Source organism: Geotrypetes seraphini, chromosome 10 (assembly GCF_902459505.1).
Source record: "Geotrypetes seraphini chromosome 10, aGeoSer1.1, whole genome shotgun sequence".
In the NCBI taxonomy this organism is placed as follows: Eukaryota; Metazoa; Chordata; class Amphibia; order Gymnophiona; family Dermophiidae; genus Geotrypetes; species Geotrypetes seraphini.
In genome coordinates, this window is record NC_047093.1 from 47,732,637 (window position 1) to 47,753,753 (window position 21,117).

The 21,117-nt window shown below is 42.1% G+C and overlaps 1 protein-coding gene across 1 annotated transcript in view; it reads right to left on the bottom strand.

Annotated features, from left to right (window-relative positions):
• Positions 1-20,489, bottom strand: part of LUC7L3 (LUC7 like 3 pre-mRNA splicing factor) — a 79,085-nt gene extending 58,596 nt beyond the window's left edge. Inside the window, exons 1-2 of the mRNA XM_033962080.1 lie at positions 20,176-20,489; positions 1,565-1,631 (exon numbers count right to left, since the gene is read on the bottom strand). Coding sequence (XP_033817971.1) covers positions 1,565-1,631; positions 20,176-20,274 — 166 coding nt within the window. The 5' untranslated portion in view covers positions 20,275-20,489. The remainder of the gene's footprint in view (positions 1-1,564; positions 1,632-20,175) is intronic.
• Positions 20,490-21,117: the final 628 nt, after the last annotated feature.

Genomic DNA, 21,117 nt, shown 5'->3' on the forward strand with positions numbered 1-21,117 from the left:
TATGAACCAACATCACATAGCTCTATATAAGGAAATCAAATAAGATTTCAGTGGATTTTTTTAGTGTAGTCAAGAGTGGATGTATTGTGAGGCACTAACTTTGTAGCAGTAATTTCAGCTATTAAATGCTACTGGAACACTGCCTAAGTGTCAAACCTTAAAAAAGGAAGTCATATTGAGCATTGGAAAATAATTAATAATAATTAACTAATAAAAATAATGCACATTTAATTTTCCCTACCACCATATTTCCCCATTCTGCCCAATTACTTTTTCATGCCACCCGGCTGGAAAAAATTTCTGGGGAGAATACTGCCATTGTGTGACCCCTGTGCTTCACAGATTGCTTAGGGTAATTGGTTAACCGATACAAGCAGGCACGGGGTTTGTAATATGAAACCAGAGGCTCTCAGCTGCTTCCCCTCTCGGAAGTGAAAGGGCTGAGCTAGGCTGAAGCCACATGCATAAACTGTTATGATTCACACAGGCATATTTCCAGGGATTAACTTCTGCCTCAACCTTCACAGTTCCTAACATAAGGTAGAAAAGGTAAGTGGGAAAGATACCTTCTTATCATACTCCTCGAGGCTAAGAAATCTCCATTCCTTCAGGTTGGGATTCAGGGAGATTATAACTGTCCTCTATCACCATAGGTTCAGGCATACACAGATCTATAGGAAGAGGAGCAGGTTAGGAACCTTCCTATAGATCTGTAAACCTATGGTGATAGAGGACAGTTATAATCTCCCTAAATCCCAACATTGTGTGACCCCTGGCTCACTGTCAGACCTCCTATGAGGATCCCGGCAATCCAAATAGACTCACCACATCAAATCAACAAATTCAGGATAAAAACCTGTACTAGGAAGCTCCGAGTCTCCTTTAGGTAACTCTTCCTTACGTTTCTTGGGGATGACAGCTTCCCTGCTCTTACGCTTAGGTACACCGCTGTTCCAGGGCTCAAGAAAGTATTTTCTCCCAGGAAAGAGGCCTCCCAAAGGTTCCTCAGTCTTAGAGACGAGGATGCGGCTAAGCCCAACACTCCTACCTCCCCTTTACATACTGCATGGCATGTGGCGCAAAGGTGCTCTCCTCTGGCATTCATCCAGTGCAAATCTGGCATGAATTAGAGGTAAAGGAGCCTGAGGACTCCATCCCTGCCACTTGCATGAAGATATTATGTTTTAGACTGGGTTTTTTGTGTTTACATGCTATAATTATGTTTGTTTTTTTGCAATCCACTTAGGTATAAGTGGAATACAGGGCTTACATTACACTGAACTGCCTTTCCCTTAAAAAGAGAATGAACTTCAGTGCTAAGTGAATGGTTCTTGCCTCCAAGTGACTGATTGACCAAGATGCTTCTAACTGTAACCTTTAAGTTTGCAAGATATAACCCAGACAGTTAATGGGCCCCAGAGCCCCCTCCCCATCAGTAGCAATCTGCATGTTCTAAAGGGACTACAATGGAAGCTAAATTTATATGAACAATCAAATTAAGTAGGCTTCATTCATTATACAATGGTCCTAGTGTTGAAAATTCCAGTAAGAAAGACAAACTCACCCAGATCAGAACGTGTATTTGTAAACAATTCAGCTGGGCAAAAACCACACAGGTAATACTTGCACACCTGGAAACGAAAGAGGTATACAAAAAGGCTGATACATAAATAAGCTGGTACAATGCATTATATTAACAAATTTATGTGGAAGACTCATGTTCTATAAAAGACCTGATATTTGCAATGTTTACGCTTATTACTAGTCTTGCTATACTACAAAGCACTATTCACAATTAGAGCTGCCTGATTCACCACTTCGAATCAATTTATTGTCTGAAAAAAACAGATTCACTGATTCAGTGAGCAACCTCCTCCTTCCACCTCAGGTGAGACCTGATATACCTTCAGGCCTCCTAAAACAGCAACAGCGGTGGCCAGCCTTAATGAGGCAACACTCTGAACGGGCTGCTCACGGCCTGCCCTGCTGGGGCCTTCCCTCTGCTGCATCATCAGTGATGCCACTGATGACATAGCAGAGGGAAGCCCTGGCAGTAGAGGCCACAATCAACCTGTTCACAATGCTATCTCTGAGGACAGGAGGGCGAGTACCCATGATAATGGAGGTGAGGAAGGGAAAGATGGGAATAGAGAGGTTTGACAGACAGGGAGAGAGGAGGGGCAAGAGAGAGAAAGACCGTGGGGGGGGGGGGGGGAGGGGGGAATGTTGGATAAGGCAGTGGACGGTAGAAAAATAATTGTATTTTCTATTTTGTGATTACAATGTCAGATTTGAAATCTGTATCCTGCCAGAGCTTGTTAGCTGGTTAGCTAGGACCTAACTGAGAGAGGAAAAGTCTTTTCAATTTATTTTGTTTACACCAAAGCACCAGCGTGGGGTTGGAGAGGGTAAAAGGGGCGGACTGTTGAAAAGGCTACCGCCCAAAAAAATCAATTCAATAGGCCATATCGAATCGAAATTTTTTCCCCCGAATTGGGCAGCACTAATCACAATAAGGAGAAAGAGAAAAGAAAGTGCCAAATACTCTCCAGTGCACAACAGGTAACATCAAATCCCCAAATGCCTACTGTAAAAAAAATAGGTTCATCTTGATTTTGGGTAAGTATGTCTGTAAATAAAGATATTTAGGGTGGGCATAATGAAGGAAAGGGACGAGGACAGTGGAATGTTAACAGCTAAAATCAACCTTTCTAAAATTTTCATTGCTGTTTTTGTCATCTCCCTCTCCACAGCAGTCAATGTAATCAATGCCCTGGAATATACAGTCAAACCTCGGTTTGCGAGTTACACAGTTTGCGAGTGTTTTGCAGGACGAGCAAAACATTCTCACAAATCCTGACTCGCAAACCGAGCGTTGACTCAATTTGCGAGCATCGCTCCCCTGCCCACCAACGCTCCCCCTCCCCGCGCGAACCAGCATCTACTGCCCACCTAAACAGAAGCCTTACCCCATCTGACACCGGCAGACAGCCCACAGATTCACTAGATGGGGGGAAACAAAGCTCCTGCCAAAGTCCAAACAGGCTCTGGCTAGCACATCCAGTCGGTAAAGCGTCACAAACGAATGGAGCAAAGACCTTGTTGCCGCCTAATAGATGCCCCGACATGCTGCCTTGACTCAGTATGCAATGGAAGCTTTGAATGCCACCTACCCCCTCCTAGGGCCATGGAAGAGAAAAAGTACCTGAACAGAACTCTGTAATGTCCAGCTTGTGAAGCTTCATGAAGGAGGACACACAAACCTTCTGATATCACATGACAGAGGAAGATCACTTTGGGAAGAAAAAAAAAAAAAGGGATAGTAGGATAGACACCAGTTCCTTTAAGGAGACAGGGGGTCCCAACAAGAGAGAGACTAAAGCTCTGAAAATCCTCCCAATGAATTAAATTGCTTCCAGGACAACAATTTTCAGAGTGAAGTCTTTGGTCAAAATTGATCTTAGAGATCTAAAGGGCAGACCCAAAAGAACATTCAGCATCAAATTCAAATCCTAAGAGGGAATAAATGATATGATGATACAAATGAGCTACCCCGTTTAGAAATCAAGCAATGTCTCCATGTGTGGAAAGGGAAATACCCAGGACTTACCCAAGAAATAAGATAGGGACACCAGCAGAACCTTAAAACTAATCCCTGATCAAAGCTTTGCTGCAGGAATAAGAGAAAACTCAAGAAATCTTTGCCTTCTGAGGAAAAAGCAAGCAGATCGCAAAAACCTTCCAAACCCAGATATAGGGCAGGGAAGTGGAAAGCTTGCAGGTCTTAAACAAAGTGGAAATCACAGCAGAAGAAAATATTTTCCTTGCTAAATGCTGCCTTTCAAGGGCCAAACCATAACCAGAAGGGCCATGATCTTGCATTTCCATCAGACTCAGCCTGAGCAAGCCTCAATCCCTGGGAAGGGGAACCAGATCCGTGTAGCCTGGACTTCAAGGCCAGTCTGGGGCTACCAGAAACACACGAAAGGGATGAGATGCTATCCTATGCAGCACCCAGCCTATCAGAAGGCAGGGAAGACAGACATACAATGGCTCCATCCTGGTCTACTGCTGAACCAAGGCATCTATCTCCTGGGAGGCTGACTCTCCCCAGTGACTTAAGCAGTGCTCTAAGTTGGCATTGCTGCTCGAGGCCCCGAGGACAAAGGTCAGCTGCTCTCACTTGTCCAGAAGGAGCTGAAAGGCCAAGGAAGTCTATGTGGACCACCAACATGACTTGCAGATTTGCCTCTGCTCAGCAATAAAGGGCCTCCAAGGCCACTTTCCAATTTCTGATGTCACCTTGTTTGTTGATATAGGCCACCACTGTGCACTGTCTGCCACCAAACAGATCTCCTTCCCCTGAACCAGGGGGAAAGGATCAGATCCACCTTGATTGCCCAGGTCTTGAGAGGGTAATAGACAAAAAGGCCTCCAGTGGGGACCAACACCACTGTAATACTCTGCCAAACATTAAATATCCCAGCCAATTGTGATTATACCGCTGTTGGGGGCAAAGTTACATATGAGAACGGAGTGGATACCACACCATTCACTGAAGAAAGTGTTTATGAACAACTTGAAAAACTGAAGGTAGACAAAGCCATGGGACCAAATGGGACCATACCAGGATACTGAGGGAGCTCAGAGGTTCAATAATTCATACTAATACAAATAGACTATTGTAATATGCTGTATCTTGGCCTACCTAAAATTAAACTCGAGTCCATTCAACAGCTAATATCTGATACTCCTAGATCAGAACATATTATGCCAGTTCTAAAATCACTAATAAATTTCAATTAGGTAGAAGTGGGTTAATAAATAGCAAACATCTTCAAAAATACTCCACTTTGTTAGCTGAAAGTCAAATCTAATGGAAGAAAAAGCCTCACGTCTAATTCAGTAGAGCTCAAAGCTCAAACCACCTCCGCCACATCATTGACTCTAAAAAAACTTCTGTTTAAAATGACCCTTATACCACTAAAGTTCTTTTCAAGGGACTAAGATTTTAAACAACAATGCCGTTAAACTTTTATGGTAGCCTGCATGCAGACATTTCTTCAGGGCTCCCGGACTTCCATTTACCTCACACAGTTTGAGCTGTTGCTTCCTCGATCTCATCCACATCCTGACAGGATGAGCTTCTGATGAGATTGAGGAAGCAACAGCTCAAACTGTGTGAGGTAAATGGAAATCCGGGAGCCCTGAAGAAAAGGCTAAGATCCGTGAAATATTGGCTGCACGCAGGACACCATAAAAGTTAACAACACAGTAAACAGCATATCACCAATGGGTTACAAGCTCCGAGGCAATATGGTTTTACTAAAGGTAAATTATGCCAGATGAATCAGATTGAATTCTTTGACTGGGCAACCAGAGAATTAGATCGAGGAATAATGCTAGATATAATTTACTTAAATTTCAGCAAAGCCTGACGCGGTTCCTCATAGGAGGCTCCTGAAAAAACTTGACAGGTTGAAATTAAGACCCAAAGTGGTGGAACTGGATTAAAAACTGGTTTACGGACAGATGCCAGACGGTGGTGGCTAATGGAATTCTCTAGAAAGAAGGAAAGGTGAGTAGTGGAGCTCCACTAGACCTTATAGTTTAGGGTCCTATTTCAAGAAGAGAGCCAAGATACCAAGGGCTCTAGTCAAATAAGGCGAGAAAGTTCCCCCTATCAAAACAAATGACTGACAGGGGAACATTCCTCCTTCTCCTTCCAAGGAGAGAGCATGCTTCAGAATCGAAACCGGGGCTCATGTTTTTATGGGATTTTGTCTATCCATCTTATAGGATGTATTTGAAAAAAGGGTTTAATAATGATAGTTAATGTTTTATTGTGTTTGTTTTGTCGAAACATGTTTTAGTATTTTTAATATGTTTGCATGTAATTTTGTAAACTGCATAATTTTTATGCGGTATATAAATTTTTAAATAAATAAAATAAATGTATCACCAAGATGGTGCTTTGCCACCACAGGAGCCCTAGAAAGAACCCAGTCCCCCATGCATCACCTGGCCCCCAGGAGGTGCTCTCCAAACATTCAAAAAAAGTCTCCCCACCTGAAAGGGATCCATTCTTTTCACCAGAGTCTACTTAACGAGCAAGATGAGATATTGGAGCCAAATAGGGCTCAGGGACCCCATCTGGACCTCCCAAAGGCTGAGCCCAGAAGTGATATGGATGAACCCACTGCTCCCCCCCCCCCCCAGTTGCCAAAATGGCCACCAGTCCTGCAGCCTCTTCTTCTTCTGGTAAATTGTTCATAGATCTTGGAGTACAATACCAAATTTACACAGATGACCTTCAATTTTTTTTTTTTTAATTTCCTGCTGATTGGGTGCAGGGTTTTTGATTGCTGTCTTCCTATATGGATGAAATTAAACATGGATGACTTTGAATTGTCTTAGTCTAAATATGTCCAAAACAAAGATTTTGTGGCTCTCCCTTACCGGTGGTGACAGAGCCCCATCGAGTTTTGTTATATACGGGAGTGAAGATTTTAATACAGCAAGAAATCAAGAGTTTGGGGGTTGTTCTAAGATTCATCAACAATTCCATAGTCATATCTCATCAGTGGTAAAAAATAAATTTTTAAAGATCAGGATGGTTTTAAAATTACGAGATTTATTATTATCCCCGCCAATTTCTACAATGTTTTGTTTTGCTGCATTTGGACTACTGTAATTCCCTTCTATGTAGTCTCCCAAAGAAATCATTAAGAACACTACAGATTGCTCAGAATGCTGCAGCAAGGATACTTGGCAGATTGCCTCGTTACGACCATGTCTCTCCATTACTTGCTGAGCTCCACTGGTTGCCAATTACATGGAGTTCAATTTAAAATACTGACCCTGGTATACAAATCGGTACATGGATTGTTAATTGAAGTAGTTATTTCTTTATTGAAGACATATGTCCCTGGACGTTCACTGCATTCGTTCTATAACCAAAACTATAAGTCACTCTCGAATCTTTGGGGTGGCAGGGCCTCTATAATAGAACTCGCGTCAAGATTCAATTTGTCTAATTCCTGTTTTTTTGACTTTTCATAAAAGTTTGAAAATGTTTTTTTTTTTTCTTCCTGACATGCTTTCTCAGAGTTGAGCAGCTTTTAGTTTAGATATACAGTTAAACCTCGGTTTGAGAGTGTTTTGCAAGACGAGCAAAACACTCGAGCATACTTTAACTCACAAACCGAGCGTTGACTCGATATGCGAGCCCCCTCCCCACCCTGGGAACCAACTTTGTTTCTCCCCCGAGGCCACCGGTGCTGCTACCTCCCTCCTCCCCCCACTGATCAGCCAAGAGCTTACCTTACCATCCGTGCGCCGATGCTGAATGTGCCTGCTGCTGGTTCTATGCTGGGCTGCTGCGGGGCCTTGAGCATCTGCGCATGCTCAAGGCCTTCTGGCTCTCACCCTCTCCATGATTCTCATAAGATTCTCGGAGAGGGTGAAAGCCAGAAGGCCTTGAGCATGCGCAGATGCTCAAGGCCCCGCAACAGCCCAGCATAGAACCAACAGCAGGCACTTTCAGCACCAGCGCACGAATAGTAAAGTAAGCACATGGCCAGTCAGTGGGGGAGGAGGCGATCTCAGTCACGAAGGGAGGGAGCAGCACCAGTGGCCTCGGGGGAGAAGCAATGCCGGTTCTTGGGATGGGGTGGGGTGTCAAAGTGGAGGACAGCAGTGGGAGAAGACAGAAGAAGGGCTATGGGTCGGGGGGGGGGGTGTGAGAGAGATGTACCTTTTAAGTCAGTGGAACGAATCATCCGAGTTGCCATTATGGCCTATGGGGAACTTTGCTTTGATATACGAGCACTTTGGATTACAAGCATGTTACTGGAACGAATTATGCTCGCTAACCAAGGTACCACTGTATTCTGACTTTTATCTGCCTTAAGTTATAGGATTGAGGTTGTATGTTGATATGTTATTATTTGGTTGTATTGCTTTAATTATGAATGTGTTGTTGTAACCCACACAGATTTCAGATATGTGGGATATAAGTGTTTAAATAAATAAATACTAATTTCTATAGCACTGCTAAATGTACGTAATGCTGTACATTAAATATGTAAGAGACTATCCATGCTCAATAGAGCTTACGATCTAATTAAAACAGACAGAGGGGTTAGGGAATTTCTCACAAAGGGAATGATAAAACAGACGTGTACTTGCCTCTGATCAGGAAACCATCAAATCATTCTTGAGTGCCCCTCCCCATGACCTCATTTTCCTCAGAATTGTTTCTGAAGTTGGAAATGATCCATCACAGGAGGACGCAAGGAACCAGCAGCTGTGCTCAGCTGTTACTAACTTCCAACCAAGGATGTACATACACTGCCTCAATTGTTGACTTAATCCAGCATGCCAAAGGCTTGGAAGCTGCTTCCCCCTCACGTGTGCAACCATATCAAGACAAAGACTTCAGGAAGGTGTTTGTCGCTTCCAAACAGTGCGAAAGCACTCTGTGAACATCCAGTTTATGAAGCGTTTGCACCCGTTTAATTTTCATATTCCTTGAAGAAAACACCTTCAGCAAAAACGAAGAGACTAAATACCAAGTCAGGTGCAAAGGATAAATAGGGCGAAAAGGACAGCAACTCCAAGACATGCTTCACTGAGCAAATCATTACCAGAAAATCAGAAAAGCTTGACATAAGAACTCAAAAGGTTGGATTAATCAAGGCATTGTACGCAAAGTTTAAAAATCTCATTGAAGCACAATGTGCAGCAGCAGACAAATGCACTCAACTTCCTCTCCATCCTTCTGCATCTGTTTGAGCCACCAAGAATATACGAGGGCTGTTCAAAAAGTATCAGACCTTAATTTTTCTTGCGTAAACAAATAAAGCTACGGAGGCGTGGTTTGGTGCACGTATGTAGGCCACCCTAAAGGCATGGTTGAATTTTTTTCCCGCCTACACAAGCTGTCAGTTGCCAGCAGACTGCCGATGAGTGAGGAAGTGTAACCGAGCGCAGTCGGATTTTCTTTTTTGACAAAAGAACAGAAAAAGTTGAACAGTAGAGTTTTAAAAATCATTTCAAATTACCCTATTATTTCATTTATTAAATTTATATCAGTCTCAACTAAGGATTGCATTACAGGTACTATGGCAGAATCATTAACTATAGTTTTGCCAAAGCCAAACAAAGATCCCACTTTGGTTTCAAATTACAGGCCTATTTCACTAATCAATGTAGATGGAAAACTTTTAGCTAAGACATTGGCTTTACGTTTAGCTAAGGCTCTCCCTTTTATTATTGATATGCACCAAACTGAGTTTGTTGCTAAGAGACATTCATCTAATAACATCAGATTGGCTTTTCACATGTTAAATTTAACAAAAGCCATGAATGATCCGGCTTTTTCTGTGTCTTTGGATACAGAGAAAGCCTTTGATCGGGTGGAATGGACCTTCATGTATCAAGCATTAGATTGGTTTGGCATAGATCCAGGATTTATACAAATGATTCAAACATTGTATAGCTCCCCTGCTGCGAGATTGTATATTAATAATAATTTATCAGAGCGTTTTAACTTGCAGAGGGTGGTTGGACAAGGCTGTCCCTTATCTCCTTTGCTTTTTGATATTGTATTAGAACCCTTGTTATTAGCTATACAGCAAGTGAAGGAGATACAGGGTATTCCTTTTCAGATCGGGAATACAAGGTCTCTGCATATGCAGATGATATACTGCTTCATTTGAGAAATCCAGGAACACCCATTCCATGCTTACTTGAATTGATAGAGAAATTTTGAAAATTTTCAGGATATAAGATAAATTGGAGCAAATCAGAAATTCTTCCACTTAATGTGCACTGAACAAAGGGCTTGTTTGACTCATTCTCCTTTGTATGGAAGGAGGATGGATTAAAATATTTAGGTATTTGGATAAAAAATACGCTGGAAGACACAATGAAAGAGAATGAAAATTTTTTATTACAGAAGGTAACAGAAATGTGCGAGCAATGGAATCCTTTACATCTTTCTTGGTGGGGGAGAGTTCATACTATCAAACTGATGATATTGCCTGTGGTTTGTTATCAAATGGGTATGATACCAGTTTTTTTTTTACAGGGGTCCTTTTATAAAAAATTAAATTGTATTCTTACAAAATTTGTTTGGCTGGGTAAAATGCCTAGAATTGCTTTAGTATCTTTACAAAAGCCAATTACAGAGGGTGGGGTAAATTTTCCTAATTTTTATAGGTATCATTAAGCCTATATTTTGTGCCAGGGTATAAGAACTAAGAGTTGCCTCCGCTGGGTCAGACCAGAGGTCCATCACACCCAGCAGTCCGCACCCGCGGCGGCCCATCAGGTCCACGACCTGTTCAATGATCCCTGCCTTTTCCTATAACCTATCTCTAATTTTATCAGTACCCCTCAATCCTCCTATCCTTCAGGAATCTATCTAAACCTTCCTATAACCTATCTCTAATTCTATCTGTACCCCTCAATCCCCCTGTCCTTCAGGAATTTATCTAAACCTTCCTTGAACCCCCGTAGTGTGCCCTGCCCTATCACAACCTCCGGGAGCGCGTTCCATGTGTCCACCACCCTCTGAGTAAAGAAGAACTTCCTAGCATTTGTTCTAAACCTGTCCCCTTTCAATTTCTCCAAGTGCCCCCTTGTACTTGTGGTTCCCCAAAGTCCGAAGAATCTGTCCCTGTCTACCTTCTCTATGCCTTTCAGGATTTTGAAGGTTTCTATCATGTCTCCTCTAAGTCTCTGCTTTTCTAGGGAGAAGAGCCCCAGCTTTTCTAACCTGTCAGCGTATGAGAGGTTTTCCATACCTCTTATCAATTTAGTTGCTCTTCTCTGGACTCCCTCAAGTATTGCCATGTCCTTCTTGAGATACGGTGACCAGTACTGGACACAGTACTCCAGGTGCGGGCACACCATTGCCCAATACAGCAGCATAACGACTTCCTTCGTCCTGGTCGTGATACCCTTTTTGATGATACCCAACATTCTGTTTGCTTTCTTTGAGGCTGATGCACATTGTGCCGATGGTTTCATTGTTGTATCCACCAACACACCCAGGTCTCTTTCAAGGTTACTTACCCCTAGCAATGATCCCCCCATTTTGTAGCTGAACATCGGGTTCTTTTTCCCTACATGCATGACCTTGCATTTCTCTACATTAAAGCTCATTTGCCACTTTTTTGCCCATTCTTCCAGTCTCGTTAGATCCCTTTGCAGGTCTTCACAGTCTTCCGTGGTTCTAACCCTGCTGCAGAGCTTGGTGTCGTCTGCAAATTTGATAACCTCACATTTCGTCCCCGTCTCCAGGTCGTTTATGAATATATTGAACAGGAGCGGTCCCAGTACCGACCCCTGCAGAACTCCGCTCGTAACCCATGTATGTATTGGGTCCTCCCAGAGCTCACTGAAAATACCCCAGACTGATTGTGGTTGGAATGGCAACTCATGTTTCCTTTACGATTATGTCATGTTCTCAGTATCAAAATGCCTAGACTGTATAAAGAAAATAGAATATTAATGGATACATGGAAAACATTAAGATATATCAGTAATTTAACAGATATCCCAATATATAAATCGACAAATCAAACTATATGGCTAAACTCCAAGATTCAAATTGGCGATTTAAAGTCATCTGGAAACATTGGATGATAGCAGGTATACGGATCTTAAACAATGTTATTTCTAATGGTAAACTGCTTGATTTTTCACAGCTGCAACATAAATATGGTCTTAATAAATCACAAAACTTTAGATGGTTGCAATTGAAGCAGGCTATTCAGGCGGGGTTCCCTGAATGGAAAAATCTTAATAATCAATATAGTTTGGAGTTCTTATGCTTTCAGGTGGACTTCCTGGGACATCAGGCCGCACAGTGGTATAAATTGATATCTGGATTTATGAATAAAAAAACAAAAACTGGTCTCAGAGACATTTGGAGCATTGAGATTAAGCAACAAATTTCTGCGTCTCAATGGCCACGAATCTGGTCTTGGAGAATGAGATGTACAGTGTCCGCATCTATGAGATAAACTTTTTTTTTTTTTTTTTTGTTACAGAGAGCATTTTGGACCCCAGTTCTTTTACAAAAGTTGGATAGCTCTAAGTCAAATAGATGTTGGCACTGTCATCTCCAGCCAGGGACTTTGGTTCATTTACTGTTCTATTGTCCATTAATTTTGGCCTTTTGGAAATCAATATGGAGCCAAATAAATTGTTTATTGGAAAATCCTGTCGCATTATCGTATGACATGATTTTATTTGGTATGTCAATGAGAACAAAGAGCCAAATTTCATCTAAAAACAATAGGCTGTTATTGATTATGACAGGGGTTGCCATACAACATATCACAAGTAATTGGAAGAATTGGAGTAGACTTAATTATAGTTTTTGGTGGAACTCACTTTGTCACATTTATAAAATGGAAAGAACAATAGCTATACAAAAAGGAAATTATAATAAATTTAAGGAGATTTGGGGGCCATTGATAAATTATTGTAATGAATAGATACCATTTTTTCATTATAAGTTCAATGCAATGAGGGGATGGGTTGGGGGGTTTCTGAATTTTATGACATGTTTAGATCAGTAGAAAAGAATTTTTATAAAATATATCTGATTACATATGTTATAGTAAGGGTGGGAGGGAAGGGTTAAAACTTTATGTTTTAATGTTAAATATGATATTCAAGTGATGTATTTAATTTCAATGTTAATTATTGTTACACTTGATGCAAGATGTAAAGATATTTTTAAAAAAGAAAAAGTTGAACAACACTACTGCATTAAATTGTGTAAAGCTTGGCGATTCCCAAGTGCAAACGATCCACAAGATTCAACAGGCCTTCGGGGATGAAGCAATGGGCACCACACAGATAAAGGAGTGGTACAACCACTTCAGAGATGTCTGCACATCAGTGGAGAGTGAAACACATTCTGGTAGGCCCTCAACATCCAGAAATGAGATCGTCATTGACCAAGTGAGGAACCTGGTGATGCAGGATCGTTGAATCACAATCAGAGAACTTGCATATGAGGCGAGCATCAGTGTTGGATCTGTTCATTCCATTTTGACTGAGGATTTGGGCTTCAAGAGAATTTCAGCAAAGTTCGTGCCAAAGCTGCTAACGATTGAGCAGAAGCAACTCCGTTTGGAGATCACACAGGACATACTAAACTAAACTAAACTTTAGGTTTATATACCGCTTCATCTCCACAATCGTAGAGCTCGGCACGGTTTACAAGAGTTGAGAGAGAAAGGAACTCCAATGAGGTTAAAGGGTATAGTGAGAAGGATATTTGGGGGACTTAGGATGCCAAAGATGGGGTAGGTATTACATTTTTGAAAAAAGCCAGGTTTTCAGATGTTTGCGGAAGAGTTGGAGAGAGCTCAGGATCCGGAGGTAAGGTTGTTCCAGAGCTCAATGAATCTGAAGGGGAGGGAGGTCCCTAGTTTTCCTGCACGGGAAATGCCTTTTAATAAAGGAAAGGATAATTTTAGTTTGTGAGTGGGTCTGGTGGTATTAAGATTTAAGGAGTTCCAAGAGAGTGGGATGAAGGGAAGGAGGATGCCGTGAAGGATTTTGAAAATTAAGCAGGCGCATTTAAAGTGGACCCTAGCGATAATCGGAAGCCAGTGAAGCTTAGACAGGAGCGGTGAGACATGGTCGAATTTACTTTTTGCAAAGATGAGCTTGGCCGCGGCATGCTGGAGACTGAACAGTGATCCCAACTTTTTCAGTACAGTGATCACTGGAGATGAATGCTGGGTTTATGGGTATGACCCAGAAACCAAGTTGATGTCACCACAATGGAAGAATTCAACATCCTCGAGGCCAAAAAAAGTAAGGCAGGTCTGCAGCAATGTCAAAGTCATGCTGACCGTCTTCTTTGACTCCAGTGGCATGGTTCATCATGAGTATGCACCACACGGCACAACCATCATCAAGGAGTACTACCAAGAGGTTCTGAGTTATCTTCATAACGCTGTGAGACCAAACGACCAGACCTGTGGAAAGTGGGCAGTTGGCAGCTCCATCACGATAATGCACCTGCCCATCCTTCATATTTGACACAGAGTTTCCTGTGATTCCTCAGGCTCCCTACTGTCCTGACATGGCTCCGTGTGACTTCTGGCTTTTCCCCAAGCTGAAAATACCCCTAAAAGGAACCAGATTTCAGTCAAGAGAAGACATCATGCAGAATGCGACGGACCAGTTGTGAGCAATCTCAAAAGAGGTGTTCCAGCGCTGCTTCTGACAGTGGCAGAACTGTTGGAAGAAGTGTGTGGCAGGCCAAGGGGACTACTTTGAAGGAGATTAGTATAAGACTGTTGTATCTGTATCTGAATATGAGTATTTTTTATGAATAAAGGTCTGATACTTTTTGAACAGCCCTCATATAGTACTGTTGGATAGAGGTATGCAAGGACAGGAACAATGGGAAACTTGTGGAAATCCACAGGGATGAAGACAAGAAAATGTCATTAATGCCATGAGGATGAAAGGAGATGGATTACAAATGAATGTGGATGGTAACAGGGACCAGATTAGGTTGTCACAGGGATCCAAGATGGTGGACGGACCCGTTAGCTGAGAGTCATTTACCTGAGAGTCATGCCGAAAAGGAGAGGCTGAAGCGCCGTTGCAGCCTCACGACGCCCCGGCCAGACCAATCTCGGCACTATAGATGAGCTCCTGCGACAAATGCAGGAAGTATCGGCGGCGTCGATGCACCCGCTGGAGATGCTCCATGGTGAGACGGAGGTGTCCTCCTTGGGTTTGGAGACCACCTTGAGCCCTGATGCCAGAGCACCTCCCCCTCCTGCCAGATCCCCACAGGAAGAGGAGCAACCGGAAGGCGGAGTGCACTTCTCCCCGGAGGCTGTTGAAATCTCAGGAAGGGGAGCTTGGAGCGGGACTCTCTGAATTCAAAGGAGAGCCCTGTAGAGCCAGGGATTTCATCTGCTTTGAGGGTGGATAGCGAGCGGGAGAGCCCTGACCAGGAGGAGATGCCAGTTGGTGAGAATAAGAATATTGAAATGCAAAAGATTTCCTTTACATTGCAGAAGCCCCGAGAGGCAACGTTGGATTCTATCTGGGATCTCGTGGCAGACCTAGCAAAATCAATTAAGCCCCAGCTGGCTCAGCTGGAGCAAAAAGTTAATAGCCAAGAAACTGATATTAAAAATCTTAGAACTGAGTTACAGAACTTTAAAAACTCAACTGTAATACCCAAACAAATCACGGAAACCCTAGTAAGAGATAACATGAATTTGAGAAGGAAAATAGAATCTTTGGAAAATTTTTCGCTGAACAATCTTAGATTGATTAATTTTCCGAGAGTAGCGACGATACCACCTAGAGATATGTTAAAAACGCTACATGATGGAAGTTCTGCAAATATCTGAGGACCTGTTACCACCATTTTCTCAGGTGTATTATCTACCTAAAAGAGATAGGACAATTAAGACCACAAGAAGACGATCAGAAGTCGCCCAATATTACATCGATTTTGGAACTCTCGGATAGGGAGGTGGCGACAGCGGCAACACTTCTCCTTACAGTAGCCTTAACACCAGATAAAAATTAGTTACTTAGACTTTTCTTTAAAAATAAACAAAAGGAATTTCTTGGATTCAAAATACAAATGTTCCCAGATCTGGCACGACACACAAAAACGTAGATGTGAATTTCTTATTATGAAACCGGGAGTTATTGCTCTTGGGGCGACCTTTTTTCTTCGTCACCCATGCAAATGTGTGATACAATACCAAATGCAAAAATATGTCTTTTTTGACCCTAGCCAACTGACAACCTTCTTATCAGCGGCTCGACTGAAAGCTGGGATAGCATGAATGCTCATTGAAGTTTGGTATACTTTCTCACTGATGGATTTTTCAGATTTCTTATTTTTTTTTCTATTTGAGTTATTAATTTGCTCACTGATTCTATGTTTTGGATCCTAAATTGAGGACTTGAGTTTAAAGTTAAAGATTTAATTCCTAATATTTAGTCAGATTATTACTATTTGTAATGTATCTTTTTCTTATTTAACTTTATCTTTCTGTACAAGTTTATACTTGACATGTTAATGAAAATATGATTTAAAAAATAAAAAAAAAATAAAAACCAGGGACCAGATTATCCACCCCCCCATGCACACCTTGACTCGGAAATTTGACATCAACAGCTCACCTTGTTGAAAACTGATGCACATGGTTCAGTAATTTTGGCAATGAAGGAAAACACTGATAAACTAGTGAGAATATGTCAAATTTCTTTCAAACATTTTGGCAGATTATAATGTTCGTCTATGTGCCTGATAATGCAGCTAATATGAAAGCAGCATTTCTAGATGAAATCTTGAATGAAATGGTGTGGTGGCCATTTTAAGTCCACTCTTCAAGGTAATATGTAGAAATAAAACAAAAACAAAGGAAAATATAATACATTTTTTATTGGACTAACTTAATGTAGATGAGGTCTGAATAGGTTGCACAGATCAATCAATCTCTCGTACTCTCTCATGGACTACAGCCATCAAAAACTTAAGTTGACCCTTCATAACATTCCTTACAAAATTGTTTTTGCCATAGGCAGACTGTGAACACTGACAGCAGATGATAGTGCACGGACAAGGAAATCTGCTCATCTCAATACCAACTGACAATAGAGGACCAAAATTGATGCATCTTGCCTGCTTTCTGCTTGGAACTTATGCAGGCTGGCTAACAGATTCCACCAGGGATTGGTTTGTCAGCTGCAGGCCACAGTCTGCTTCTTCTCTACGATGGCAGAGCTGAAGCTAAGTTGAAAGCTCTGAGCACTGAAAACTAAACTAAATTAAACTAATCCAAACCTTAAGTTTATATACCGCATCATCTCCACGGATGTTGTGGAGCTTGGCACGGTTTACAAGAACTTAAAATATAGGAAGAGAAGGGAAAAAAAGGTTTACATGAACTTATATATAGAAGAGAAGAGTAAGGGGGGATAGAATTACATTTTAGTGAAAAACCAGTTTTTCAGTTGCTTGCGGAATAATTGGAGGGAGCCCAGGTTCCACAGCGGGGTAGTAAGGTCGTTCCAAAGACCTGTGATTCTGAAGAGAAGGGATTTTCCCAGTTTGCCTGCATAGCGAATACCGTGTAGAGAGGGGAAAGGATAAAACACCAAATAAAAGTCAAAAATCGCTGAATAAAATAAGAAAAAGAGAGAGCAGAACAAAAACATTCCTTCAGGCTCACATTCAGAAGGAAAAAATTGCAGGTGGCAGTAGAGCTCCCAGTGAAGTAGGAAGATCACAAAAAAAAAATCCAGTGGATGCCTTCTGCATATTGCTCGCAGCCATGGGGAGATAACCCGCTTGTTCAGAATGACGCATTTGCCAACGCTTAGACTTATTTTCTTTCCTTTTCTTTTCAAGCAACCAACCGCTTTACTAAAGCGACCCCACCCTATATGTTTTATCCCAATCCCTCTATCTCCTTTTTCTTCTTAAATATGTAACTTTTCCCCTCCCCTTCCATCTATCCTCACTCTCTAGTTTGTCCTGTCATTATTATTTATGTTCTCACTATACATTTAATATACCAATTATTTTATCTTTAATTTTTTAGCCTTCCTATCTTGTAAATTCTATTGTTAACCAGCCAGATATCTGTTTGATGGTCGGTATATTAAAATTAATAAACTTGAAACTTGAATGACACACCTACTGCACTGGAAATATAAGTTTTTATTTTGAAGCTGGAGTCAGTACATTTTTACTGACTAACTCCACCTTCACAGCGCTTACACTTGGGTCCCTGGACATTCCAACACCAGACCCCTAGGGCAGGAGACTGCTCTCTGGCTATGGTATGGTAGACAGTTAACCAGGGCCTGCATCCAATCAGGCTGAAGCCCCTAAGTCCAAAACCACAGGGTTGGAGGAATGTTGTTCGTTTTGATCTACAAATGCAAGAGTGGCAACATAGCCATCATTCTCATCAAACCCATCATAATTTCCCTTCAGGGGCTCCCTGGTCCTCAGTCCCCAGCACTACCGGGACTGGACCATGAGCACCAGCTCCCACAGATAAGCTGGCCATATGGTCAGGCACTGCTCTTATGTTTTAACCTCCCCCCCACACTACACACACACTCACTTCTCTCCAAACCTGACTCCACCAGGCCAATCACTGTCCCCTCTCCCAGTGCTCTGTTTTGATGTGTGCTGTGGTTAACAACAAAAAAGAAGTCTGTGAGGCTTCTATATTCTACATAATAGGCCCAACACTTTGAATGCATTGCCCCCTAATATTCAATCACTAAGGGGCATGAAAGATTAGAAATCAAACTGAAGACATACTTGTTTCATCAAGTCTTTTCAACCATTTGATATCAGATGACAAGATGTATAGGTAGCAGTGGTGATGAAATAAAAGCAGGCAATTTTTATGTTAAGTGTATTTCATGTAAATTGGATTCTGTATGTTTAAGTGTGATCTGCCTAGAATGGAATAAAAATAGTGCAGAGTATAAAATTTTGTAAATGTATTTACTTATTCATTCATTCAATTTATACCATTCTCCTAGGGGAGCTCAGGTACTCAAGCATTTTTTCTCTGTTTGTCCCAGCAAGCTCACAATCTACTAAATGTACCTGGGGCAATGGAGGGATTAAGTGACTTGCCCAGGGTCACAAGGAGCAGCATGGGTTTGAACCCACAACCTCAGGGTGCTGAGACACACTCTCCTAATAAATAAATACATCTAACAGGGGAATAAAGTCAGGCCAAGTTAACTCCCCTTCCCAGTATTGCTGAAGGGGAGCCAAGGGGATGGGCCCTAGCATCCCCTCCCCACAATTGCAAAGGCTCCATGGGATCTGAACCAGAAACCTCACCAAATTGAAGCTTGGGGCACAGAAAAGAGCAAGATCTAAGTCCAATAAATAGGAAAAAAAAAAGTCCTTTAACAATACCTGACATGGACCACATTTTGCTAGCACACAGGCTGCATCAGGGGTTTCAGAACACAGTTTGATTGTTGCAGCTGTCTCTGAGATTTTATGCCCGAGTGAGATTACAAATACTTATCCTACCTGAATACAGTATCAAGTTTCAAGTTTTATTTTAGTTTGATGAATCGCTTATTTAGTTTTACTAAATGAGGTACAAAATTGATAAAAGTATAAACATATATTTAGATATACAATTTAAAATAATGGGTTAGACAGATGACTTACAGACCGATTGATACACAAGGTAAGAGGGATCAGAACTATAATTCAGTACAGAAGAGACCCATATATGGAGAAAACAATATGGGGAGGGGGGGGAAGCGCAATCAAAGAAGAAAATTAATATAAAATTTAAGCTCACATTCAGAATAAACAAATGCATTTCAAATCCAAATTATTCATATCAAATAAGTAGCCAAAACTACTAAATATACGTTTATCTAATGCTGTTGAAAGGTCCTGCTGATACTAAGGTACAAAGATCATCTGATTACCTCGATATTATTAGTCTAATACAGTTGGTCTACACTGCTAAGGATACATCCCAGCTGCCCACAGAAATATAACCACTTAAAAGGATGCCCTATCATTCTGGGTAAACAGGCACACCATGCTACAATCAGATGCACGAGAAATTCGGGGGGGGGGGGGGGAGCAAAATATCCTGCAGGCATGTTTCCGGAAACACAGGAATAGTTCAAAGAAACAATGCCACAACAATGCAGAGCCTACTCCACCATACACACTATACAGCAAATACTTAAAATATATAAAGAAAACAAGAACAGCCATACATCATTCAGAAAAAGGCAATTTTAGAAAGCGTGGCCATGCTTTAGGCAGAAAGGCCAGCAAGAAAGGCAAGAAAGATCTGCAAGGACCACCCTTGTCATTTTCTTATGAACAAAAAAATTGAGCTGGCGAGAACCCTTCTCTAATAAACTCGACACGCATCACATTAACAGTAAACTAAGGAACCACTTCTTCAAAGGAAACGAAAGTCCTTGACGAGCAAAACCAGCAAATCGTTAATGGTGAAGGGAAGGTAAACCAAGATGAGGAGCCTTAAGTTTTTCTCCTTACTAAACACATACGGGTTTTCTTTCCGCTTAATGCATGCCAAAGGTACGTCGTCCCGTGATTCGGGGGGATAAAGTACTCACACTCTCATGGTCCCAGCGCACATTGCTCCGTTTCTCGTCCGGTGCCAGGTTCCGGTCTCTGCCCATGAGCTCATCAAGTAGCTGCGCCGCGGACAACATCGTGTAACCGGAGTCCGGCTCCCCAGACTAAGAGCTGCCGCAATCCGTGCCACCGCTCTTCTCCTGCCCCCGCCCCCCACCAATTCCCCAAATCGAAGCCAAATCTCAGCCGAGCTCCACAATTACTAATTCGCCGTTCCCGCGTTCAGGCCGCAGGCTTCTCGCCTTCTGTTTCACCAACTTCCCGACACGCATGCGCTTCCCCACCTGCACTGTTCGTTCGCACATACGCCACTCGGCCTGTAGCGTTGCGCATGCGTCGTGCGCCGACGTTAGTTAGTTTGTTACTGCGCATGCGTCTTCCTCAACTCCTCCCCCCCTTCTCACTCCTTTCTGTACGAGTACGGTTGGGTAGGAGCAACGGACTGTTACTGACTTGAGAGGCGTCTTATTGTATAGTAATGCTCGGGTAATGTAGGGAGGAATTTCACCGTGGGGAGGGAGGGGGAAGTAAAGTTAATTTTCTATATTACCAAACAGAATGTTTGGAGGGGAATAGGAATAGTAGTAGTCAGCAGTGAACGATTATGTCGGGAGAGGGGGGGACAGTGCTGCTCTTCCCCATCCCTTTACTGCGGAGCATCTAATGCCCAAATGTTATTGTAACGCCAAACCAAACTAAGCATAAAAAATTCGATCATGTTACACCCCTGATGATAGATTCCCATTGGCTCCCCATAAGCCACCGAATCACATTCAAAATATTACTATTGGTTTTCAAATCTTTAACTTATAATGAACCTCGGTTCATTACCAGAATGCTTATCCCGTACAACAGGGGTGTCAAAGTCCCTCCTCGAGGGCCGTAATCCAGTCGGATTTTCAGGATTTCCCCAATGAATA